This window comes from Convolutriloba macropyga, chromosome 14, assembly GCF_964194025.1.
Source record: "Convolutriloba macropyga chromosome 14, txConMacr16.3, whole genome shotgun sequence".
Lineage (NCBI taxonomy): Eukaryota > Metazoa > Xenacoelomorpha > Acoela > Convolutidae > Convolutriloba > Convolutriloba macropyga.
The window spans coordinates 12359991-12383241 of NC_134481.1; the positions used below are offsets into that span (position 1 = coordinate 12359991).

At 37.6% G+C, this 23251-nt stretch overlaps 2 protein-coding genes and 1 non-coding gene across 6 annotated transcripts in view; 1 reads left to right on the forward strand and 2 right to left on the reverse strand.

Annotated features, from left to right (window-relative positions):
• Positions 1–23251, reverse strand: part of LOC142352998 (WD repeat and FYVE domain-containing protein 3-like) — a 249253-nt gene that overhangs the window by 195088 nt on the left and 30914 nt on the right. For 3 of the 4 annotated variants that reach the window (XM_075405173.1, XM_075405174.1, XM_075405171.1), the window contains 7 exons: positions 20631–20931; positions 13516–14448; positions 7442–8154; positions 7025–7301; positions 4743–4926; positions 4269–4412; positions 3203–3467 (listed from right to left, as the gene is read on the reverse strand). In XM_075405173.1, coding sequence (XP_075261288.1) covers positions 3203–3467; positions 4269–4412; positions 4743–4926; positions 7025–7301; positions 7442–8154; positions 13516–14448; positions 20631–20931 — 2817 coding nt within the window. Of the gene's footprint in view, positions 1–3202; positions 3468–4268; positions 4413–4742; positions 4927–7024; positions 7302–7441; positions 8155–13515; positions 14449–20630; positions 20932–21984; positions 22000–23251 lie in introns of all 4 variants that reach the window. The other variant, XM_075405172.1, reaches the window with a different exon arrangement.
• The window catches only part of LOC142352999 (uncharacterized protein C05D11.1-like), a 354622-nt gene that overhangs the window by 190515 nt on the left and 140856 nt on the right, over positions 1–23251 (forward strand). The gene's annotated exons all lie outside the window — the stretch shown is intronic.
• Positions 14595–14756, reverse strand: LOC142353761 (U1 spliceosomal RNA). The gene has a single exon (XR_012761064.1). It is a non-coding gene; the product is annotated as a U1 spliceosomal RNA (small nuclear RNA).

Sequence of the window (23251 nt, forward strand, 5' to 3'; positions counted from 1 at the left end):
AAACACTGTAAACTTGAGATTAATATCATTATTTCTTCTTACAGAACTTTTAGCTCCTTTAGGGTTTGGTTCATTTTCCTTCGGGACAAATTCCCGTTTCCCGGTAGAGTTAAGGAAAAATCAATTCTGGTTTTTGATATGAAGACTTTTTTCACTATATTGTCGCCGCCATCGAAAACATACCCGGCAGATTGCCGGAAAATAGCCGCCGTTGATTTCCATAACTCTATTGGGATTGAAAGAAAAGAAAATATCAACAAAAATTGAATTTTGTATAAAAACATTTTTAAGTGCGATTTATTTTGATGTCATTTTGTAATTGAACACTCCTGTCTCTCAGTGAGAGGCTACAGGGTCCAGTATCAATACCAATAAGCATTATAGATAGTAACTAAAACTTATGAGAACAAAGTTCAAGTACCGGGCATCTAAAAATGGGTTTTATGGGTCTATCCCGATTCTATTTCTGACTTTGGTTTTTTTTATAACGACTCTCTTCATTTTGAATTGCTTTGCTGAGCAGCTGCTGTTTAAAAGGACTTCGGACAGAATGACAGAAGAGAGAAACTAGCCTGGAGAAGTCAAAAAGAATTCACGCAAAATGTCGAAGAAGGCGGCAAAATGGGTAAAGCGAAAAAAAAGTTCGACGAAGTAAAAAAAATATAGCAGGACAAGTCCTGAAATACAATCCAAGGAATTGAATGAAAAACAGACCTAATGTACCTGACCAGCAGATCAATTGACCAATCCCAGCCAAAAAGACGGGATCTCGAAAGTTGAGAAACTAAAAGAATCAAACTAAACAAAAAAACAATCACTCCTAAAACTCTTGAAGCTTTTAACCTGAAGGCCATTTCTGACACAATGCAATATAGTCATTAACTCACGCAAAAGACTTGAAAGAGATTAATTTGACACTAAACGTAGATAATCTCGAAAAAAATGACAAATGCTTCAAAAGGAAATGTGAAAAATGCTTGAAATGAAAAGGAAAAATTTAAAGATATTTTTCGAAAAAGTGTTTGGAAAAATTGAAAAGTTTCGTTGGCCATTAGATAGTTAAACTCAGAAAATGACAAAAAAAATTCAAAAAATTTGAGAACAACCAAAAAAATTCAAATTGCAAGCTTTTTAAAAAAAATTACTTATATTTGCAATCTAAAAAACCAGAAAACTATTTTGTTGCCACTGGAAACTCTACAATAACATACAAGCAAACTCAAAAGCAGCAAACCCCGGGCCACTGAGGAAAAAGACTAAAATTTCAGGAAGTCAAAGAAAAAATTACAATTTGAAAATCGCTAAAATTTGTAATATTAAAATCTTGAAACACATTCCCCATTACCACTAGAAACTATGCAGTAACCTTTTATCAAAACTCAAAGGAAATGTTTTGGCTGTTCAGGTTAGAGAACCCTAAAAATTGACAACAATTTTCAAAAATTTGAAAAAATTGGCTTATGCCATGGCCAATAAAAATTTTGCAGTAAACTATTAGCAAATCCTAGACGAGATTTCTTGCCCCTGGAGCAGGAAAACTTGAATAATGACAATTAAAGTCAGAAAAACTGGAAGTTTTATCAAAAAAAATTGGTAAAATTCCTGAAGTTGAAAACCATTCCAATACAACTAGAAACCATAAAAAAAACCTATTATTGTGACACCAAGAGCTGAAACAACAAAAAATATTTAAAAAACTTGAAACTTTAAAAATTGGAATAAATTACCGTGTTTATGTTTGTTGTAGCAATACATATAGCTCTTAAAATGGCCATAAAAAGTAATTACATCTTGCAAAAGACCTTTACCAACTTTTACAAACCTCAATTTCAGACTGGTCCAACAAAAAATCCGAAAAAATACGAAAAAATTGCAAAATTTTGGGCCCAAAACTTCTGAAAATGACCTGTTAACCTTAAATTACGCCCTTCCCAGTAGCTTCACCACACTAAGTACTTGAAGAACTACTAAACGCGGCTAAGGGCCCCTAACGAAACTTGATGCCGGCTGAGCTTGACCTGTTTATCCTGTTTTGAAAGCTCAAATTCATGAAAAAAGGGTTGCAAACATCTTACAAAAATAAAAAAAAGACAGCACCAATACAATCCAATTCTTGGATTGCAAAGAAATAGGAGCGCTATAATAGCCGGCTGAGAAGATGAGGGTGGCTATTAATAAATAGACAATAACAGTACCAATTTTAAGAAGAGTAATTTTCCTTAGCGTTATTAAAACACCAGTAGGGCATTTTGACTAAGTTATAGTTACAGGCCCCAGAGGGTATTGTTACGATGGCATCGTTCTCAAACTTAAATATAATTAGCTTGACTGCCGAAGTCATTTTATTGAGTGAGGTAAGAAAGTCACAGAATTAGTTATTCAGAGATGAATAAGTCATTGCTAGTGCTCCGTATCAAAACAAGTTGAAAAAACATTTGTCCATTTCTGCCTATTACTACTATATTGAGTTAGTTGAGTACATATTGAGTTGGAAAGTCATTCAATGATCGAAGAGCATGATCAAAAAACTTCTCTCGTTCAGAAAAAAATAGTTCACACGTCAATTTTACTCTCTTTCGCTTTTAGGTCAAAATGCCGTTTGAACAAATAGTACTTCCAGTAGAAAAACTCAAGAAAACCAAGACTCCTCTTCGAGTCGTAAAAAATCAAGAGCAACGCAATACAGCTTCGAAACGCTGCAAGCTTGTGATTAGTATCATTATTTCTTCTTTCAGAACTTTTAGCTCCTTTAGACCTTGGTTTATTTTCCGCTGGGACATATTTCCGTTTCCAAGTTATTTATAACAACAATGGAAAAACCAATTCCTGTTTTTTTGATATATTTTTTTTCACGATCATCGTCGTCATTGAAATAAATACCAATTTAAACTGAATTGTTATCTTGTCATTCTAAAATATTGAAGCGTCAATTTTCTTAACATTATTAAAACACCAGTGCGGAATTTTGAGTAAGTTATAGGTAGGTTACCCCGGGGCAATGTTAAGATGACAACGTTCTCAACTTGATTATAATTAGCAACTGCAAGTCATTATATTGAGTGAGGTACGGAAGTCACCGAGTTCGTTATTGAGTGATGAATAAGCAATCGCTGGTGCTCCGTATCAAAACATCTCTAAAAAAAGATTTGACCATTTCTGCCCATTATTAGTATATTGAGTGGTCGACTTTACTGGAGCTTACCAATTTGTGTATTGGACAAAGCATCTTCAATCAAATGGGCACTAGCCAACTTCCACTTGAGTTTGCATGTGTCTGTTGCATTGACATGATTGGTGCCTATGGTCATGTTGGTAGTGTACACAGATGGCATGGTGGCTGAATTGGGGGCTGAGATATAGTGCATCCTGTTAGTCACTTGTTGCACTCCATTCACAAAGATAGTGCATGAACTCTGCTTCACGAATCCTTTAGTCAGCACAATCCCAACGTGTATCCATTCGTTTGTCTGAATCATAATTCCAGTGGTAGATATTTGTATTTGAATTAAATTGGTTTTCAGAATCTAAGGATATGTTAATCACGTGACACAAACTCAGATCTGACAGGCTATCAATAGGCTTTAATGAAGCCTAGTAAAGTCATGCCCTGAAGCAGTTCAAAGATACTTGACCAGAAATCCTTCTTCAAACTCAAAAAAATATTTAAATCATTTCTCAGTTTAATTTAAATTATTTAACTAAACATTTAATTTCAATGTAAATTATTTAAACTATTTGTGTATTTTACAATTCAGCATATGATCAAGCGAAAAAAAGACAAGAGATCAATGATACAGATCTTCAATTCAGCCTGCCCTTCATGAACAGGAGCACAACTTTTCGAGAACACCTCATTTGAAAAACGCTCAACAGATCGAAAGAACCCTTGTAAAATGAAATACACTTATTTCTATCAGCACCATATTAGCTTGCATCAATTACTTGTGTGCGATAACCAATGCCGCTTTTAATCGAAGTCAATCGCGCAGGATTTACATTAGAGGTTAAAATTTTGTGATATACAACAAAGGCACCGTTGAAAAAGATCCACTGTCACTCACCCAGTCGCAATGACACTTTTAAATAGAGGACACCTTGGAGATGAAAAAAATTGTTAAATCTTTACTGGACATTATATGCAAATAGTAACCTAACGAAGGGGTTCAATCTGAATTGAGTCTAATCAGTAATAACAGTAGGAACATTATATTCAAAGAGTAACTTAAAGATAGGGTACCATCTGTACTGAATCCAGACAAACATAGTACCTGCTTGAATATGTTTGATCTGAAGAGGAGGTCCGCATTAGAAGATCCCCCACTTGGGTCATCCAGGCCAGAGAAGCCCCTGGTACCCTCGGATACCTCTTTAGTTGACACCACAAGAGAATGGTCAACTGCCGATATGCCCACCTGTAAGGAAAATAAATACCAGTTCATCATTTTGAATAGATAGATATCAGCCCTTGAGCAACGAAACCGTGTTTTCTTCTTTTCCTAATTATTTTATGCGCCGTTCAGTTGAAAGCAGCTGTTTATCGATGGTTGAGCCGTTTCCGAGTTGTAACAGCTTTCACACTGTTACAACTGCGATAGCTGGCCCATACTACTGTACTGAAGTAAAACAATTCCTATACCTTTAACTGGCACCAAAATCAAAAATCCATAAAAATTTCAATATATCAGCTGCTTTGAGCAGCCAAGGACCAGTTATCTATCTTGCAGAACTCTCCTCCAATTTACCTGAAAACAGATGACGTCTCTGGACACAGGTGTAGAAAACGAAGAGACGTCAATGAAGTCAAAAGATCCGTTGAGGTTGGCCGGTGAATCCGATTGCGCTGACCCTCCACCCACCATCGAGTTTCTGTTGGACCCCTCGCCTGTCTTGCCAGATTGTGGAAAATGGCGTGCTATAGTGCACAACCTGTAAAATGTACATGTTCAGTTAAGGCGCTTTTATTTTGAAAGCAGTACAAATAGCGGCCATGTTTCCTGATAGCAGCCGGCAAAAATTGAAGAGCTGTTAATAAAACAACATAGATACTGAGAGAAACACCAATACAAAATTAAATTTAGATTTCAAATTCGAACATGAGTTTCAAAAATAAGTTTTGCGTAATAGAGCCCTGCAACTGTTCAGAACTTCGGCGCAAAAACGAGAAAAAATATAGCATCCAAAATAGCGTTGCTGGGTTTTACAAGAACAGATCAACAGAATTTTGTTGCAAATTTTTGAAGGAATATCAAACGCCCGTAACAAATATTGCCAAAAACACGAAATTCTAAATTTATATTCAAATATTTGCAATTGACAAACTTGACCAACAGACTTAATTCTTCTTCTATTCGTCAATTCAAAGCAAGAAAAACTAAATTAAGAACCGGAGAACAGAAAAGTAATCAAAGAAATTTTGCACATCGGCCCTTAGAGTGAGAAGTAACAAATCGACTAAACAAAATTACGTCCAATTTTTAGATCTCTACAACTTTTACTTTTGAACCACTTGAATAGACAATATCAATAAACGCACAAAAAGGGGCCAGCTATTTCGTAAACAAAATCATCTGTAATTTTCGTGTAGTTTATGCATTCTGAATTAACAATTCTTAAGATTGACAGAAAAACTATTGCCGCCTAAAATAGATTCGAAAAAACGGTGTATATGAGAACACTGATATTGCGAACATAAACGGACTAACTTTGGATGAAAAGCTCACGAACAACATGCAAGGGAAATTAAATTTAGAGCGGGTGCAGCTTAGAAAAGTTTTATGAGCGCAGAAATCTAACAGGGGTTCGACCCCGGACATCCACGTTGACAGCATGGCATCGTAACCACTCAGCTTCAATGGCTTTTTTCTCTCACAATCGCTTTTATCTTAGCATTGAGTTTTATTTCAGAACAAGATAATAGTCACTCAAGTAAAAGAATGTTCTAGAATAAAAGCTCAAATACCGTCGAGCAAATATTTGCAATAAGAACAGAGCCGGTAGATTGCCGGCAAATAGCTACCGTTGACGCGCTTGATGATTATCGGGAATGAAACATAAGAAAAGAGGAGGAAATTGACGGAATTTTTTTCTATTTTTTTCGATGAAAATTATGTTCTCATTTGACGTGAAGTTTCAATTAGATTCTAAAACTATACTTAATTTAGCTTCTGAGCTAAAAGCTATAAAGCTTAATGTCAGCTAGCAATAGCTCAAACGAACTTTGGTAAACTGATGCACTATGACTTAGTGACCCGGCTGTATCCCCTTTCTTTTGATTTTCCTCTTAAACTGATTTTTCTATTTGACTTTGACTGTATTGACTACATTGCCAAAATTAATGAGTGAAAAAATTTTTAAATCAGTTTAACTGAAACAGCCCGCGAGTGAGATGGTTAAGAAGCGTGGCAATCGTAAATTGTAAAAATTCTTTGAATTGTAAAAATTCTTTGACATGTAAAAAAACAGCACCCCAATACAATTCAAATTCTTTGAATTGTAAAAAAGAAGAGCGCTTAAATAATAGCCGTTGAGAGGCTGACGGTGCCTATTAAACAGTATTATTTATAAAACCTATAAAAACTTAAGAGATATGACTGATGGTCGCCAGACGATGGTCACCATTTTAGCAACATTCCGAAGGGTTGTCGATGAACCACTCACAATTTTGACATTGGTAGCAAAGTTTGTTTAAAAGAGCAGCTAATCGATAATTCTTTTGCCTATAAATGAATTATCGTCAATCATCCATAAAAGCAAAATATAGTCTCGCGACCTTTGAATGCAGTGATATTTGCAGAAGACGTCTTTTAAGCAAGCTAACGCGAAAGAGCGAGTTTCACAGCTGGCATTTCCCTGCGAAAATATCTCCTTGCCATAAAATTATTCCTTTTTACTTCAAAAAGCTAACATTGGGTGAACATTTGAGAAAAAATGCGGTTATTTTTGCCAATAAAGCCGTTGCTCGGCTTCTTATAGCGGATATTAAAACCCATTATGAGAAATGGAATGATTGAGAAGATTGAATAACCTTATATGGTGGTTGCAATCTTCTGGCAGTTCCATCAGATTAATCCAGCATGTGAAGGACAGTCCATTATTGGGAGGAAACACCCGATGGTCACCGGCGCTAAGACTTACGACAGAAGACGAAGCACTAGCCGGTGTCGTTGGGACACCTGTGGCACCCACAAAATTGGATGCAGTTGATGACAAAGCCGCAACTGCAACATTGCCAGCTGAACCCACGAATGAAGCAGGGGATCCAGCATGCGGTACCAGGTTTGGAACAAATATGCTACCGAATCCTAGAGAATCAAACATTGTCATGGAAATGCAGCCTAAAGTTTACTTGAGCACAGATAACAACATTTAATTTTGTTACCTCCAGAATTTCAATCAATGAGTATGCAACATAATTTAGCGATTCAAGAACTAATTTGCTTACCATCAAATTTGTAGTTGAATTCGACAAAAGCAGGTGGGTCTGCAACTGCATACTCGGCCGACAGCAGCGCAGTCTTCACTTCAATTTCTCTTTTACTCGTCAACGTCACAAGAGTTTTAATAGTGTTTAGAGGAACGTTTCCCGACTTTATTCTGCACACGCAGCATTCACATCGAGGTTGGGAATCCTGAGTTGAGTTGGGCAGCTCGTCAGTAGTCTGGGATCTGGAATCGCTCCTAGGACTTGATGTATGACCATGCGAGGACCCAGACACCAATCCAAGCGTAGACACCAATCGCCATCGATCGTCAGTAGGAACGTATTGATTAATCGCATCGTCTTCATTGAACAGACAATGTAGTGGACTTCCAAGCCTCAAATAGGCTCTGAGATCTCGAACTTCGATTCTCTGGTTTGAAAGCTTATCTAGCAACGAGTGAGTCACGGAGTGTGATGGATGATGCTCGTCCAATAGCATCACAGCACCAATCGGACCAATCAGAACTCGAACCAGTCCCGAACGTGAAAGTAGCTGAGCATTTCTTTCGCATGACAAGACAAGTTTCTGGACGACACATAGAATATGGAAATGTACTGCACATTCCCATTGTCTCGAATTGGGGAATGATATTGCTGGAAGAAGATTGATCATGGATATTATGGCACCAGGGTGGATAATTGCAGGAGTGTTGTCCTCGAGTTTAATTGGCTGTCTAAATAAGCAGAATTATATGTCTTTCATTACATGTATGAGTTTCTTTGATCTACAATTCATTTAAATTAAACTTAAATTATAAAAAGCAAAAGTTATTTTATTTAAACAGGTAGGTCGTCACGGGTGATCAAAATCTAATCAGGAAAATGAATTTAAGTCTCCTCAGCAGTTTCGGCAAATCGCTATTGGACTAGACTAGTAAGGCTCTTAAGGAAGTGTCCAGTGACTTAATTCCCTTAGTCTTCTCGAAATTATCCCGTTTCTCAAGACTAAAAGTCAGAAAAAATATGTCGGTTAGATGAAAAGTCTGTAATACGAAAAATTGCATCACACAGGACTAATATGACAAAAATATAGTTCAAAGGAAAATAAAAATTTGATTTCGTTATTAAAGCATATTGAAGCACTTGAAGCCAAATTATGAACAAAAAGCTGTTACAAACAACGTGCACTAAAAAACTGGAAAAAAAGTAAATCAATTTTTTTAGTATTACAACAACATATAAACCCAAACAAAAATTCCTTTCAACCAATAGGGTATCCAGACGCTCGCAAAACAATAGGCAAGTCAAAATAAGCTAAGAAACTTGTCAAAGGAAAAAACGAAATTAATAAAAAATAGTTCCAATTTTTGCCATTTTTGTCATATTTCTCAACAAAAAATTATACATCCAGAAAACTGCAACCGATTGTTATGTAAAATTTGCTTAAGTAGATGAATTCTTTTCAATGCCGATTTGAGCACGTAAAACAAAACAACCGTCGAAAAACCGCAAAAATTAGCCCGAAAATCAGCAAAATACCAATGAGGATGGCCGAGAAGGAAAGGAAAGCTGATTCGGACGCTAAACCCGGAACCACAGGAGTTCAATGGCATTGACTTCCTGGAAGCAATATCCCTGAGCCCAACGGTGGAGAAGTATAAAAGTGAAGCCCATACTGCACTAGTCACATTGTCCCTATTTGCGGACGACACCACAATCATAGGGAAAGAAGAGAAATACACGAAGGCGAACAGATTGTAAAGGATGTGATGTCTCAATTTGAGGAAAGGAACAATGAAGACAAAGAGGAGGCAGCGGTCTATGGAATAACAGAAGCGGAAAAAATAAGGATGTTAGGAAGCCGGTTAGGCCCGAAGGAGGATATGAAAAACCGGAAAAAGAGCGGGAATACTTTGGGCAAAAAGTAGAATACAACTAACCAAGAGCAAATTACCAAAACCAAACAAGCCCAGGTGGTGGAGACATGTGTCGAGAGTGGGCTCCTGTTTGATTGCACGGCAAGGCCATCATACACTAAGGAGATCAAAACACTACAATCTTGGATCGACAAACGGTAACGCCACATCTGGAGTAACAAAACGGGTCCTCCGCTTATACAAATGGAAATGCTAAGTAAAAAGATGCCAGACATCAGGAATATCCTTAACATCAAATCGATCAGATGGAAGATAGAGAAAACAACACTAGAACGTATCGGAGATGTACTACGAATGAGCAATTAAAGAATAACAAAAATCGCGATCCTTGGCTGGTTAGGTAGCCTAGAGGAAGTACAGAAACGGCCAGGGAAAAGAGTAAAACTCTGTTCCATTGGAGGAAACTCCTTAAAGAAGCAGGCGTTAACTGGGCCGAAGCGGGAACCATCGCTCAAGACCGTAAAAAGTGGAAAGAAATTGTAAGGAGGAAAATGGCACATCTGGAAATCTGGGAACGGCAAAAAGCACAAAATCATCAATTACCGGAAACAGTGGAAGAGAGAAACTTCAAGACCAAAACACCTAGTCTAGAATGCCCAGAATGTGGAAAAGAGCAAATCAAATGGTGGCCTTAAAATTCATATCAAACGTACTCCAATTCAACCAAAACTCGACCAAAACCTTTGAATGCCCGAACTGTAACTTAAGACTTCAGATTAGACTTCGAACTGTAACTTAGACTTCAGTTTAGACTTTGAAGGAACCATGAAGAATCATCTGAAGAAGTGCAACCCGGCTGACGAAAGGAGCAAGTCGAGAAGATACATTCCAAGAACTAGAACACGCAGATGCTGCGGCGAGGAAAAGTCTGCAGCCAACACAGCCCGACATGAGGATCGATTAAATCAAGGGGAGAGGGTATGCCTTCAAGAGACCCGGAGGCGAACACCTACGTATGATGATGAGCGAGGGGAGTAATACGGGGAAGTATATGGGTGTATTGGGGGTGGGGTGTTCACTGAGGGCGTTCAAACCACCTAAAAAAGTCCTCTCAAAAAATCGAAAAAACAGTAAAAATCAAAGTGAAATTGCCGCATGTGAACAAAAAACCACTAGCGAGAAAGCGAATATTTGTTCAACCACCGTTTTCTCACTCTACTTTAAAATTAGAGCAAAAATTTCACGCCGCAAAACTACTCGCTTTTTGGCTCCAGTTCCTGTTTCGGCGTGGCCATAATCACTACAATTTGACTTCAAAATAATGAAAATCTGAACAGATCTTAAAAAACATAGCCGGAGAATTCCGGAACCGACTCGAAGGAGAAAATTGCCCATACATATGACTGAACAACTAGTACGACTATTGTAAAACATGAACCTCCACAAATGCCATAAAAAATTTATGGAAGAATAGAAACGGCATCCAAAACAAATTGAACAAAAAAACTAGAAAAACTTAATGAGTTTTTTTTAACAGTACAAGGAAACATGAAGCCGAAAAAAAGTTCCTTTGCAATCAGAGCAATAAAACGCTCGCAAAACAATGGGCAAGTCATAACAGGCTCAGAAACTTGTCTAAGATTTAAAAAAATAAGAACTTGCAAAAATATAAAAAAAAATAAGAACAAAGAAAAATTTCTCAATTTGTCTGTCAATTTTTCTTAAAAAAATCATTTATACCAAGAAAACTTTAGTCAATTGGTAAAAACAAAAACAAAAACCCACTAGCGAGAAATGTAAATTTGATTTTAACAAAAAAACTAGGCCTAGAATGAACTTATGAACGCATTGGGAAAACCATTTAGAAAATAATCCGATCCAAAAATTGAAAAAACAGTAAAAACGAAAGTGAAATTGCCGCATGTGAACAAAAAACCACTAGCGAGAAAGCGAATATTTGTTCAAACGACGTTTTCTCACTCTACTTTAACATTAGATAAAAAAAAATCACGCCGCAAAACTCCTCGCTTTTTGGCTCCATTTCCTGTTTCGGCGCGCCCATAATCACTACTACAATTTGACTTCAAAAATCATGAAAATATGTGAACAGATCTTAAAAAACATAGCCGGAAGAATTCCGGAAACAACTCGAAGTAGAAATCCATTTAAATGGTATCCAACAACTCATCAAACCAATACCTTCCTCCACTACTTGAGGAGTATCCTGAAACAAATCCATAAAAAAGTAAAAAACCAAAATTATGATATTAAAATATGATAAATCTAATCAGAAGTTGTCATCAATTGAGACCCTGAAATAACTATCTCTTTCAACATTAGTTCATCAACACAACTATTACCTACTAAAACCACTTATGAGAAGCTCTAGAAATACTTGAAGCCAAATCATGAAAAATTAAGCTGTTACAAACAACTTGCACTAAAAAACTGGAAAAAAGTAAATCAATTTTTTAGTATTATAAAAACATATAAACCCAAACAAAAATTCCTTTCAACTAATAGGGTATCCAGACGCTCGCAAAACAATAGGCAAGACAATAAGTTAAGAAACTTGTCAAAAAAGAAAGAAACGGAAAATTGCAAAAAATTAATTAAATTTGTTCCAATTTTTGCCAATTTGTCATATTTCTCAACAAAAAATTGATTCATATCCAGGAAACTGTAGCCAATTGTTATCTAAAGTTTGCTTAAGTAGAAGGGGTCATTTTAATAAACATTTGAGCCAATAAAACAAAACAATCGTCAAAAAACGCAAAAATTAGACCGAAAATCAGCAAAATACATGAAAAACCTGCGAAGTAGCAAAAATTCATATGAATTCCCAAGAAACCTTCAGACCACTACCAAAACCAGCCTAATTTTTTTTTCAAAAAATTATAACCAAAGCTCTAAACCAAAAAAAGGAAACTGCTTTGAAATGCCGCACGTGAACAAAAAAATTCGATCAGCAACAAAATCACTCCAAATTTATGATTATCTAGAAACAAAACCATAAAACAAAATCAAATCAAGAAAATCAAATCTGGTAAAAAAGGATTAAAAAACTGATCAGATTTCGTCATAAATTGAGGTCCCGAAACAACTATCTCTGCCAAAATTACTCCACTAAAACAACTAGTACTTACTAAAACCGCTTACGTAAATTTTTTTAAAGGCTTGAAGCCAAAGTATGAACAAAAAGCCCTTACAAACAACTTGCACTAAAAAACTGGATCAATTTTTTTAGTATTATAAAAACATATAAATCCAAAGAAAAGTTCCTTTCAACCAATAGGGTATCCGGACGCTGGTAAAACAATAGGTAAGTCATAACAGGCTAAGAAACTTGTCTAAAAAGAAAAACGAAAAATTGCAAAAACTAATAAAAAAGTTCCAATTTTTGCCATTTTTTTGTCATATTTCTCAACAAAAAATTGATTCATATCCAGGAAACTGTAACCAATTGTTATCTAAAGTTTGCTCAAGTATAAGGGGTCTTTTCAATTCCCATTTGAGCCAGTAAAACAAAACAATGGTCAAAAACCGCAAAAATTAGCCCGAAAATTAGCAAAATACAGGAAAAACCTGCGAATTAGCATAAATCATATGAATTTCCAGAAACCTTCAGACCACTACCAAAACCAGCCTAAAAATAAAACAGAATCCTAACCAAACCTCTAAACCAAAAAACTGAAAAAACTGCTTTAAAATGCCGCACGTGAACAAAAAATTTCGCTCGCTTACAGAACTTTTTTTCACACCTCAATTTCTCGCTCTCTAGAAAACAGCGATATGAACAAAAAACCACTCTCTTTCCGCTCCACTCTTCATTTTGTTCAGCAACAAAATCACTCCAAATTTTTTCACGTGTTTCAAAATTCACTCCAATAAAATTGATTAAAAAGGACTTCTCCAATACTTCTGTTCGATTCGTAAAAAAGACAGAACCCCAATACAATTCAAATTCTTTGAATTGTAAAAAATGAGAGCGCCTAAAGAATAGCCGTTTGAGAGGCTGACGGCGTCTATTAAGAATTGCTACAAAATTTGTTTTGGAAGATAATCACCTTCACGCATACGAAACTATAAATTTATTATTAACTTCCTGGATTCTGAGCTGTTGCATACTATACGAACAAGGTTTCTTTTCGCTCTCTAGCACTCTCGTTGCGACCATCTCATTCAATTTTCTTTTGCAAAAAGAGTTGAATTATTTACGTGTTAAAGGAGTCAATCGCCACTTTCATCAGGTAGCTGAAGAGCTTCAGCACCGCCAAGATCTGAGGCGAGTAGTCGGGCAAGTCCTTTCGAGGTTCAAACTCATCTGAGAAATAATTAGACGGATTGTGGTTTAAATAAACATCGCCATTCTCCACGTGATGATAGTTGGACATCGATCTGCGCTTCACAAAACATCCAAGAAGGAGAATCGAGTTGACTAAATACTCAAACTTTACTTCTCTGTTGAAATATCTGACGTTTGCTGGGTCGTTGTGCAACGCAGCAGTGATAGTCTGTAGCACCGTTTCTATTAGTTGGAATATTGCTGATTGATCAATATGATCCCACGGGGGTAGGGGAGGGTTGCTCAGACTGTTGGTTAGCCCAGCAATCAAGGACGAGGTATGAATGAAGCCTTGACTCAATCGGAATCTTGACCTTACAACACTGTGCTGTCTCAAAGAGTCGGCCAAGCAACGTAACAAATCTACCTTGAGTTTTATATCTGTCAGTTCAACAGTTGACAACCTCTGAATAAGTCGACTTGTATCATCTTCACCAATTGACGAGCATAACAGAGTTTGAACAAGAAGTAAAGCCGCACTTCGGGTAGCTTCAGGCATGATCAAATGATGTACAGCAGCGCCTCCAAACGACTTAAACGCTGCAATATTAGTCTCGTTGTCTTTCAGAATCATGATCAATGTTTGGATCACGAAGTGATAATAGCTAAGGTTGTCTGCGTCGAAATCGAAGACTTGACTGTCCCGATTCTGAAGACCAAATTCCGCTTGATGATTTGAGAAATGAACAATTGTGGACGTTAGCACACGCAACAGGTCGCAATGGTTCAACACTTTTGAATAGATTGGATGGAACAATGTCAATGTTTGCATGAACTGAAGGGTCACGCGGCAGAACTCCAAATTGCTGAAATGGGATAGATATATTTTATGGAAAAGTAATATCCAAGATAATTTAATGTTCAGAATGGACTGTGCAAGCTCGATTTTATTTTTTAAAAGAAATTGCTCCTTTTTCGGATTGCTCATTTTCATGTCAAATGTTCATAATTTTTAGGGAAAGCGCGAACGCAGTCCCAACACTAAGAAATTGTGCGTCCGAGTTTCTCGCTTTGGAGAAATCGCAGGGGTCAACCTCCGCGCAGTGCAATGCGGAGGCCTCGCCCTGGGCCACCCCTCTACTTGATCGGGGGACGGCCGACGCCAGGTAATCAAAACTAAATTAAGAAGTCATTATAAATCTCCAACATCAATAATGTTATTTACATAGCAGTAGTTTGAGTTAAGTTTATTTGATTTATTGGGGGCAGTTTGAGTTTAGGTATTTTACTAAGAAAGAGTTTGAGTTTTGGTTAAACGTCAGAAAAATTCCTTTAGCAAGTTGTTTTGCTTTCGTATCGTTCCATGAATTGAAAGTAGTTTTCCAGTCACTGAAATCAAGAATTTGCTCACGAAGCGGTTGTGTGCCGTTGCATTTGAAGATAAGGTGTTCAATTGTTTGGTGGGGTTCGGGGCAAAAATCGCACTTTGATGAGTCACGATAGCCCATATTGAAAAGTTGGTATTTGTCTTTGAAGTTGTTGAAAATTAGACGATAGCAAAGATTTTTTTCCATTGGTGTTAGTTGATGAGAGCTCCAAATTTTGGGGGTTAGTGCAATGAGAAGTTTTGCTGAGATGTCGTACTTAAGTTCACTTCTGCGCAATCTATCTTCAACAAGGATCTTGGGGAACTTTATTTCGATTAACTCAGAGTATATGTCTCTGAAAACCGCGGCAGGAGTAATTAACCTTTTCCTGCCATTTTTCTTCACAAAGACCCGGTCGTTCTCGAGTACGAGGGTTAGTTTATAGTGTCTGAGCATTCTGTTTAGACACTTGTGGAGCGATGAGTCTTTCCACCTCTTGATCACTTCTGACTCATTGTTGTTGGCTTTTGTGAGGTCTAATAGTTTTGCTGTTGTTATTTTGGCATGCAGATACGGCAACCCAACGCCACCGTTGTTGGGGCTGTTATGTAGTACTGCTTTTGAAAGCTCTGGCCGTTTCAAGTTGCTCCAAAATTTCGTATACATTAGCAATTGTAGTTTATTAATGCACTCGTTTGTTATGTCGATGTGTCGTGCTGTGTGAAGGACTTTCGGGGTCCAGAACGTTTCAATCGATAGGCTTTTACCGCGTAGGGACAGCGGGCGAAGTACCAATTGGTCCTTTTCAAGTTCTTCCTTAATAGCGTTGAAGCTACATTGTTCATTCGCAGTGGAGAGAAGAACACCGAGGTATTTAAAGGATTTTGTAGTTTGAAATTCATTTCTTATCTTGCGTTTGGAGACAATGGTTGTCTTTGCAGTGTTGATCTCTAATTGGGTCTGTTCACAAAATTCGTTAACGTAATCAAGTGCTGTTTCTATTGAGTCATGTTTGATGAAAAGCACGACGTCATCTGCATACGCTGAAACTTTTGTTTGGAATTTTGACTTGACGTAAGGGCTTTCTTGCAGGTTGCGTAGGAGCGGTTCAATTCCTAGGATAAAAAGTAGTGCAGATAGTGGGCAACCTTGTCGTACCCCTCGCTGAATTTCTATCCTGTTGCCAAGAAAACCGTTCACTTCAATGATTGAAGTCAGATCTGTGTTGGATTCCTTTATCAAGGAAATCAAACTGTTTGGAACATGAATTGCTTGAAGGAGTTTGAAGATATAAGATCGGTCTAGGCGGTCAAAGGCTTTACTAAAGTCCAGAGAGACTATTGTTGAGTTTTCCCTGATTGCTTCGAGGTTAATACGTGCGTTCAAGATACCTTGGTGCATGGACCGATTTTCAAGATAAGCCCTCTGATGCGGCCCAATGATTTTTCTTAGCAGAGGCTGTAGTCTTGTACTCACGACATGGGAAAGTATCTTCTGATCAGTATTGATGAGCGAGATCGGTCGATAGTCTGTCACTCGGTTGGCTTGAGTTGATTTGGGAATGAGTTTAATTATTGCATCTTTGAAACTATGTGGCAGAAGGTCTCCTTCTCTTGCGTTATTAAACAGATCAGAAAGGATTGCGCTATATTGTTCCTTAAACAGTTTGTATAAATTGGCTGTAAGCCCGTCCGGACCAGGGGAGCTCTTTCCGTTCAGTTTTCTAATCGCGGCTTCAACTTCGCTGGGCAGTATTGGTTTTGATAGTCTTTGAGCTTTTCGTTTGTAGGAGGAAGGCAGTTGCTCCACAAACTTTGATAGTATGGGGTTGTGATTCTCCCCTGGTGATGGGTTGGAGCGATATAGTTGCTGATATTGATCTTCAAACACTTGAAGGATTTCGGCCGAATCTGTTATTACATTGTTCAAGTTGTCATGGAGAGACAAAATGCCGTTGCCTTTTAGTTTTTTCTTTTTAAAATCCTTGAGCGCTTTCGAATCACCTTCGTTCACCTCGAGAAACAGGTTAGCCAAAAACTTGTATTTGTTGTAGGTTTCTTTGCCTTCAATAGTTTTAATTTTTTTATCTAATTCTTCATACCTCATGAAGATATCTCTTGGTAGATTGCTATTCGAGTTAATCTGCTCCTCAACTATGCGTTTTCGTTTTGTAAGGTAGGCTTTTCTGTACGTCTTTATTCTATTCAGATTCACATTTAGGAAGTTGAGAGTCTCTCTGAGTTTCAACTTTAGTTGTTCGTACCTCTCATAGTTTACATTACCAGCATTAAGGAATTCTGTGAACAAATCGAGAACCGATTTCCGATTATCAGTTAAGACTTCTTCGTTGAGTTTCCAGTATCCAGGGCCTCGATCAGTTATTAAATTACTACAGTTTGCATGCAACATCCTGTGATCAGAGTTACTCAGTGGTATTGTGTAACAACATATTTCATGCTCAAGGTTTGTGAAAACATGATCGATTCGCGAGAACGATTTCTGTTTCTTACAGTAGTGAGTAAATCTGTTCATATTATTTTGCGGTTTAGCAGGCGTAAGTTTTAAGTGGGTAATTATGCTCCTCAGCTTGTTGTAGCGAGCTAAGCGTTTATCATCGCAGCGTTTGTTCATTCCTTTGTAGTCCAGGTTTATATCCTCGAATGAATTCAAATCGCCTGCAAAAAGTATCGGCATAGTTGGAGTAGCGTTAGTTGTGCAAACGCTATCGCATACTTGAGAGGCCTTTCGGTAAAAGATGGTAGGGGAGAGATACACATTGATTGATCGAAAGGGTGAATCGTTATAACAAAGTACTAGATCTATATGTGAGTCACTTTCCGATATGATATTCTTTAGGGAAAGGTTTCTGCTCCAGATCGTTATTAACCCTCCGTAGTGACCTTCACAGGGCTTTGTATATGAATCGCAGTTGTGGTAGTCTAAAACTTTTTGTGAACTTTTGCAGAGGCTTTTTATTTTAGTTTCCTGTAAATGAATAACAAAACTTTCGTTAGTTTTAGTCTTCAGAGCTTTTGTTAAAATCATGTTTAATTTAGCAGCTTTACCCAGTCCGTTGCAGTTAAAGGTAAAGACATCAACTGGCAGTAGAGGCATTATAAAAAGTATTTTGGGTTGTCCCTATCGGGGAACACGTTGGGCTGTTTCTTGCTTCTTTTTGCTTTTGTTTTTTTCCAGTTGGTTTGCCGTTTGTTCTCCTTTCCAGGTATGTATTTTTGTACCAATTGAAGATTGACTGGTAAGGTTGGAAAGTGTTGAAACTTTTGGTTTGGGGTGAAGTTGAAGAGATCGTTTGGGGGAGGTTCTCTTTTATAACTCCTATGCTTTCTTGGGCTTATAAAAAGCGCTTCTACGCTTGGGCTTAAGATGGGTTTATTGGAGTTATTATTACCATTTTTAGGTTGGCTTTTCACACAGTCAGGCTGAACTTCATCGCAGGGGTGCGCATTGTTTCCCTGTTCATCGATTCTAAGGCATTCATCGGTGTCGGAAAGTGAACCGCTTTCAACAACTTCGGATTGCTTTTCGTATGATACTGCCACGGGTTCAGGCTCGTTGCTGGGTTTTGGGTTGGCTGGAGGGATAAATTTGTTGAAGCGGCACCATTTCGCATCATGCCCCTTCCACTGTTTGTTTGCTGCTTTGCAGTTTTGGCAATCATGCACGGAGGGTGCGTGAAAGTAAATGGCTACTCCGAACCAATCATGTTCAGTCAACCGAGCGTTTTCCGACCATTCCGTGAAATTTTCCAGTGATTTTTCATTTTGAACGCTCACTTCTAGGATTGCATTTCCTGTGTAGAATACTCCCTCAGGGAGCTCATCAGTTTCTCTGATACTCTCATTCAGTGCTTCGACACCTTCTGGTAAATTGAGTAATGACAACAAACTGTCCTCTGAGCAGGCATACGGTAGGTTATTGAACTTTATTTTAACTTTTTTAGGGAAAAACTCAGAGTTGTTAGGTAGTTGAGTTCCTAGGGGAAATATAGTCCGCCCTAGGAGGTTTATTCCCGATGACTTTATCTCATCCATATAGGGTTTTCCAGCTGATGGACACACCACGGTAAAGCTGTGTCTTGTTCGCTCACCAACTTTTATAAACGTTTTTGAAATTGTTATTTGGTCCTTAAGGCCAGCGGGAAATTTCTGCAGGATTGTTGAAGCACATTGTTTATAGGCTTCTGTAAGTTTTTCGGGGCTTTGTAATATTGTCTTCGTGAGCGGAGGAACAATTTTCATGACCTGTGGGGGGTTGTCGTTCATTTCTTTTGGTTTCGTTTTTTGAGCCACCGCTGCATATGATTTGATCGAAGTTGTATTTTCGGTTCCCTCTTTGTACTCAGACATTATATTATTCACGCTAGTGTGTTCTGTTAAAAGCTGGCAATAGTGGTCACAAAGATGTGGTGATGAGATTTGATAGAAGAAACTTGTTCGGGTATTCTACGTCCAAGGTCCTCACTTTGGAGAACCGGCAGGGGTAGTAATACTGGAGCAAAGTGTGGATGAATTACGTTGGGCGACTTGTCTCACTGGGTCGGGGAAGTAATTGCCAGGTAAGTACAAGCCGCTTTCAGTGCTTCCCGTTGGTAGTATGGATGAGAATTAAAAGTTTGTGGTACAGAGTACCGATAATAAATAGGTAAGAATGGTAAAAAGGTTGAGGAGGGGAATTACAGATTCAGGGGAAAAGAGTAATAACCTTTAGGTTTTTTGGGTGGGGGGCGGGGAATCGAACCCCCGGTCAGAAATCCCACCTGACTGTTCCCGCAGATCGAGCTAATGGGCTACGCGACTTTACTACTGGGACTAGTGTAATATAGTTAATTTCGTAATATGAAGCGGAGAGCGATTCGTATTCGCAGTGTATGAGCGAGTAACGAATAAACTGTAGCTATTTGTATCGCTATGTAGCAAGTATTTACTTGTAGACAGGAATAGATTGCAATGGTTTATTGTATTAGATTTAACTAGTGTAGTTATCCACTAGTTAAAGCGAGAGATAGTTAGCCTTCCTCTAAAAGGGAGGCCGACGCCAGGTAAGTATGACCAGGTATTTTCACTCTCGCTCAAATAGACATATCGTCAAAGATTCTCAACAAACTACAATTGCAACGTCATCGGAGTTCATACAAGAACTTTTGTCCATCTAGTTACTATTATATTCTCATCATTAGATAAGATTTTTGGAACTCCTAAAATTCATTGAATCTCTGACACTATCTGCACCTTTTCCCAGTTTCTATGGATAATTTTGATCAGGTAGTCCAGATTAAATTAAAAGTGTTCAGTGCTCTTAAGTCTCTGGTCTCAATGTGTATATATGTCTCTGAGTCTAAACTAAGTGACTATTTGTTATCTTAACTGAGATTTTGTTCAATTTGTGGTTGTGAGCTGTTCTCGCGTGGTCTCTTTTGTTATCAAGCTGTGACACGCACTCTCAAATCGCAGGGAATAACAAAAGACTTAAATTTGTCAGTGCGTGAGCACAGCATTATTCCTATCTCTCCTCTTATAGTTCTCATTGTTTCTATAGCGATATCATCAATTATGCCGCTACTCCGGAATTCCTCATTTATTGGTTGCCACATAGAAGGAAAAGCAATTATTACAGTTGGACGCAGAATTCAACAAAACCATTATTTAAAATTTAACACTCACTTTCTGGTTTCTAAATGCGACGCGAGGGTTATCAATTCCAAAATGGGAACAAATCTTAGAGTGGTCGCCACAAAGTCCAGCAAGTCGAAGTAGTGCGCCCAGACCTCTGGACTCTTTGTTGGAATTGCATGTGCAAAAGCGACCAAAGTCTTCTGGTTGTACAAGATGAAAAAGTTTGATACATCTGCGTTGTAGATGGTCGATATAACTTCTAGGATAGTTCGAAGGAGCGATGCCGTGTTGCAGTTGATGAACGTCTGTTGAAGAACATCGAAAGCTCGGATGTTTCTCAGAGAGTTGCCTGCAAATACAAAACTCCTGAAAAACCCGAATCCTTTTGTATCTATTGGTTATACATAAGAGGGGATTTATTCGTCAGCGCCTCACCTCGGAAGGGAAAATTAAGTCTACACTCGCAGAAAAAAGTAATCTGTTCAGCACGATCACGCCTTCATCATTTTAAGCTAGTGTTCGCATTGCGAGATCAGAGTTGAACATATGTCACGTGGGAATCAACATACTGCTGTTTATGGAAAACCTGCAAAATTTCATCTGTATTTCCTTTTCACAAATTTTGCAATATCTAGAGCTATTAAATCTATCAATTCTCTGTGGATTCATCAAAAAAGGAAACAAATCTGCAGTCTAAATGTGGCAGAAAACCTCCAGAAATTGACATTTTTCCATGTAAAACTGCAATTTGAAAACTGCGACTTTTCTCAACGAGTGTATAATTCAGGAACGCCAAATCCGAAGCAGATACAATTAAATAGTTTTTATCTTTGCTACAACAAATCTTAAGATCCCCAACATTTGAAACTCTGTCAGCAGTTGTTACACCATGTATAAAAGTGTACAGTTATCATTTGAGTAATGGAAACGATTAAATGAGGTGTACACGTTTCGAGTGTAAATCTGTGCAACAACCCACCACAGTATCTCCGACAGCAATTAAAACGTAATTATTAGGCCAAGGGGGACCCGAACCCACTATCTCCAGAACAGCGCCTTAGCATGATAAATTTTACACCATAGCGCTAATTAGTTTGCAATTATGTTCCTCTTATATACCAGCTGGTGGTTGTTACACTTGTACACATTTAAACATACCATACGGAAACAGGTAACCTAAATGCAAAAACAACGAAATATATCAAATTTAAATTAAAAAAACATGACCGATACCAGCTTTTCACAACACGAATGGCGTTTTGATTCATCAAATAGAGTTCTGATTAAAAGGTGATCAACTAAAACATTCAGGAGCAAAAAGCAAGTTTTGCCTTTGCGTGATTTAGTTGGTCACAGCAATAGGTACTAGAAGCAGTAGCAGCTATAGCGTCTAAACACTTACTATTAAGACGAAATGCTACAACACAACTGGCAACGATTAAAATTTTCAAATCACTTTAAAATCAATGTTGTTTCACCACACCCTGTGCTCCTAAACTTGAAGGTTACCATCATCAGGCTACTAAAATTTGCAATGCCCGTCTGTAAAAAATAACAATTGGCAAACAGGAGCATCTACACCATAGAAATTTAAGAATCTTATGAGCAAAATAATTCAAATTTTGAAACAATGATTTTAAGTACAGTTCCAACCACACTCAGCAGATTGGCGGAAATTAGTCACAATTTGCTACTTGGTCTGCATTGAGATTGAAACAGACAAGAAAAATGAAAGACAAGGGAGAGTCTCTTATATAAAGTGTCAAAAATACTCACTTGTTTACTTAGTTATTATTATTAGTCATTGTTAGTTCCAGAACTATGCTGAATGCAGCGTCTAAACTTAAGGCTAAAAAGCTCAAAACTAATGCTAATTATTACTTTCTCTAGCAAACTCGGTTAACCTGATGCGGTTAATTTTATGGCCGCGACTTACCGGTTCATCACGTTTCTTCACACATTTTACTTTCGACACTTAAAAAATTTTCAACATATGGCGGAAAAAAATTGAATCCGTTCTGTTAAAAAGTTCCGTGAGATATGTCTATAGTCAAACGGGAAAAAAGTGTATTTTCTGTTTAAAAAAATAATGCCCAAGGTAAAAGCTCAGCTCCAAAATATCAGCTGGAAATTCTCATTAACTTTATCTATTAGAATTAAAGTTTATTACCATTATTTGGTTTAATTAATTTTTACCTTCATGGGTTAGAATTAATTTTACACAACTGACAAATTTTGGACGATCTTCTCTCAAACAACTGACGAGGGGTTGACTTTGTTAATTGCCACCTTAAGCTCAAGAAAACAAATCCAAATTGGAAGGAAATTACTCCCAAATTTGTCCTTGACACCATACATTCATGCCTCTTTAGAAGTTTCAGTGAACAGTACAAAAACATAACTGACAGATTGTCAGAAAATAGCCCTAATAGCTTCGTAGATCTGCAGTCGTAAAAACAAAGTAAGAAACGAAACAGACCAAAAAATGAAATTCTGTTGGATTTTGATTAAGAATATGTATAACCTATTGCTGCTCTCAAATTACCTTCAGTTAGAGTGACACATACCCACTTGACCTTATCTTTAAAATGAAAAAGCCATTTGAGAGTAAAGAGGTCATTTCTGAGAGTGAGATAAGTCACGTGTGATCAAAAACTTAATCCCCGAAT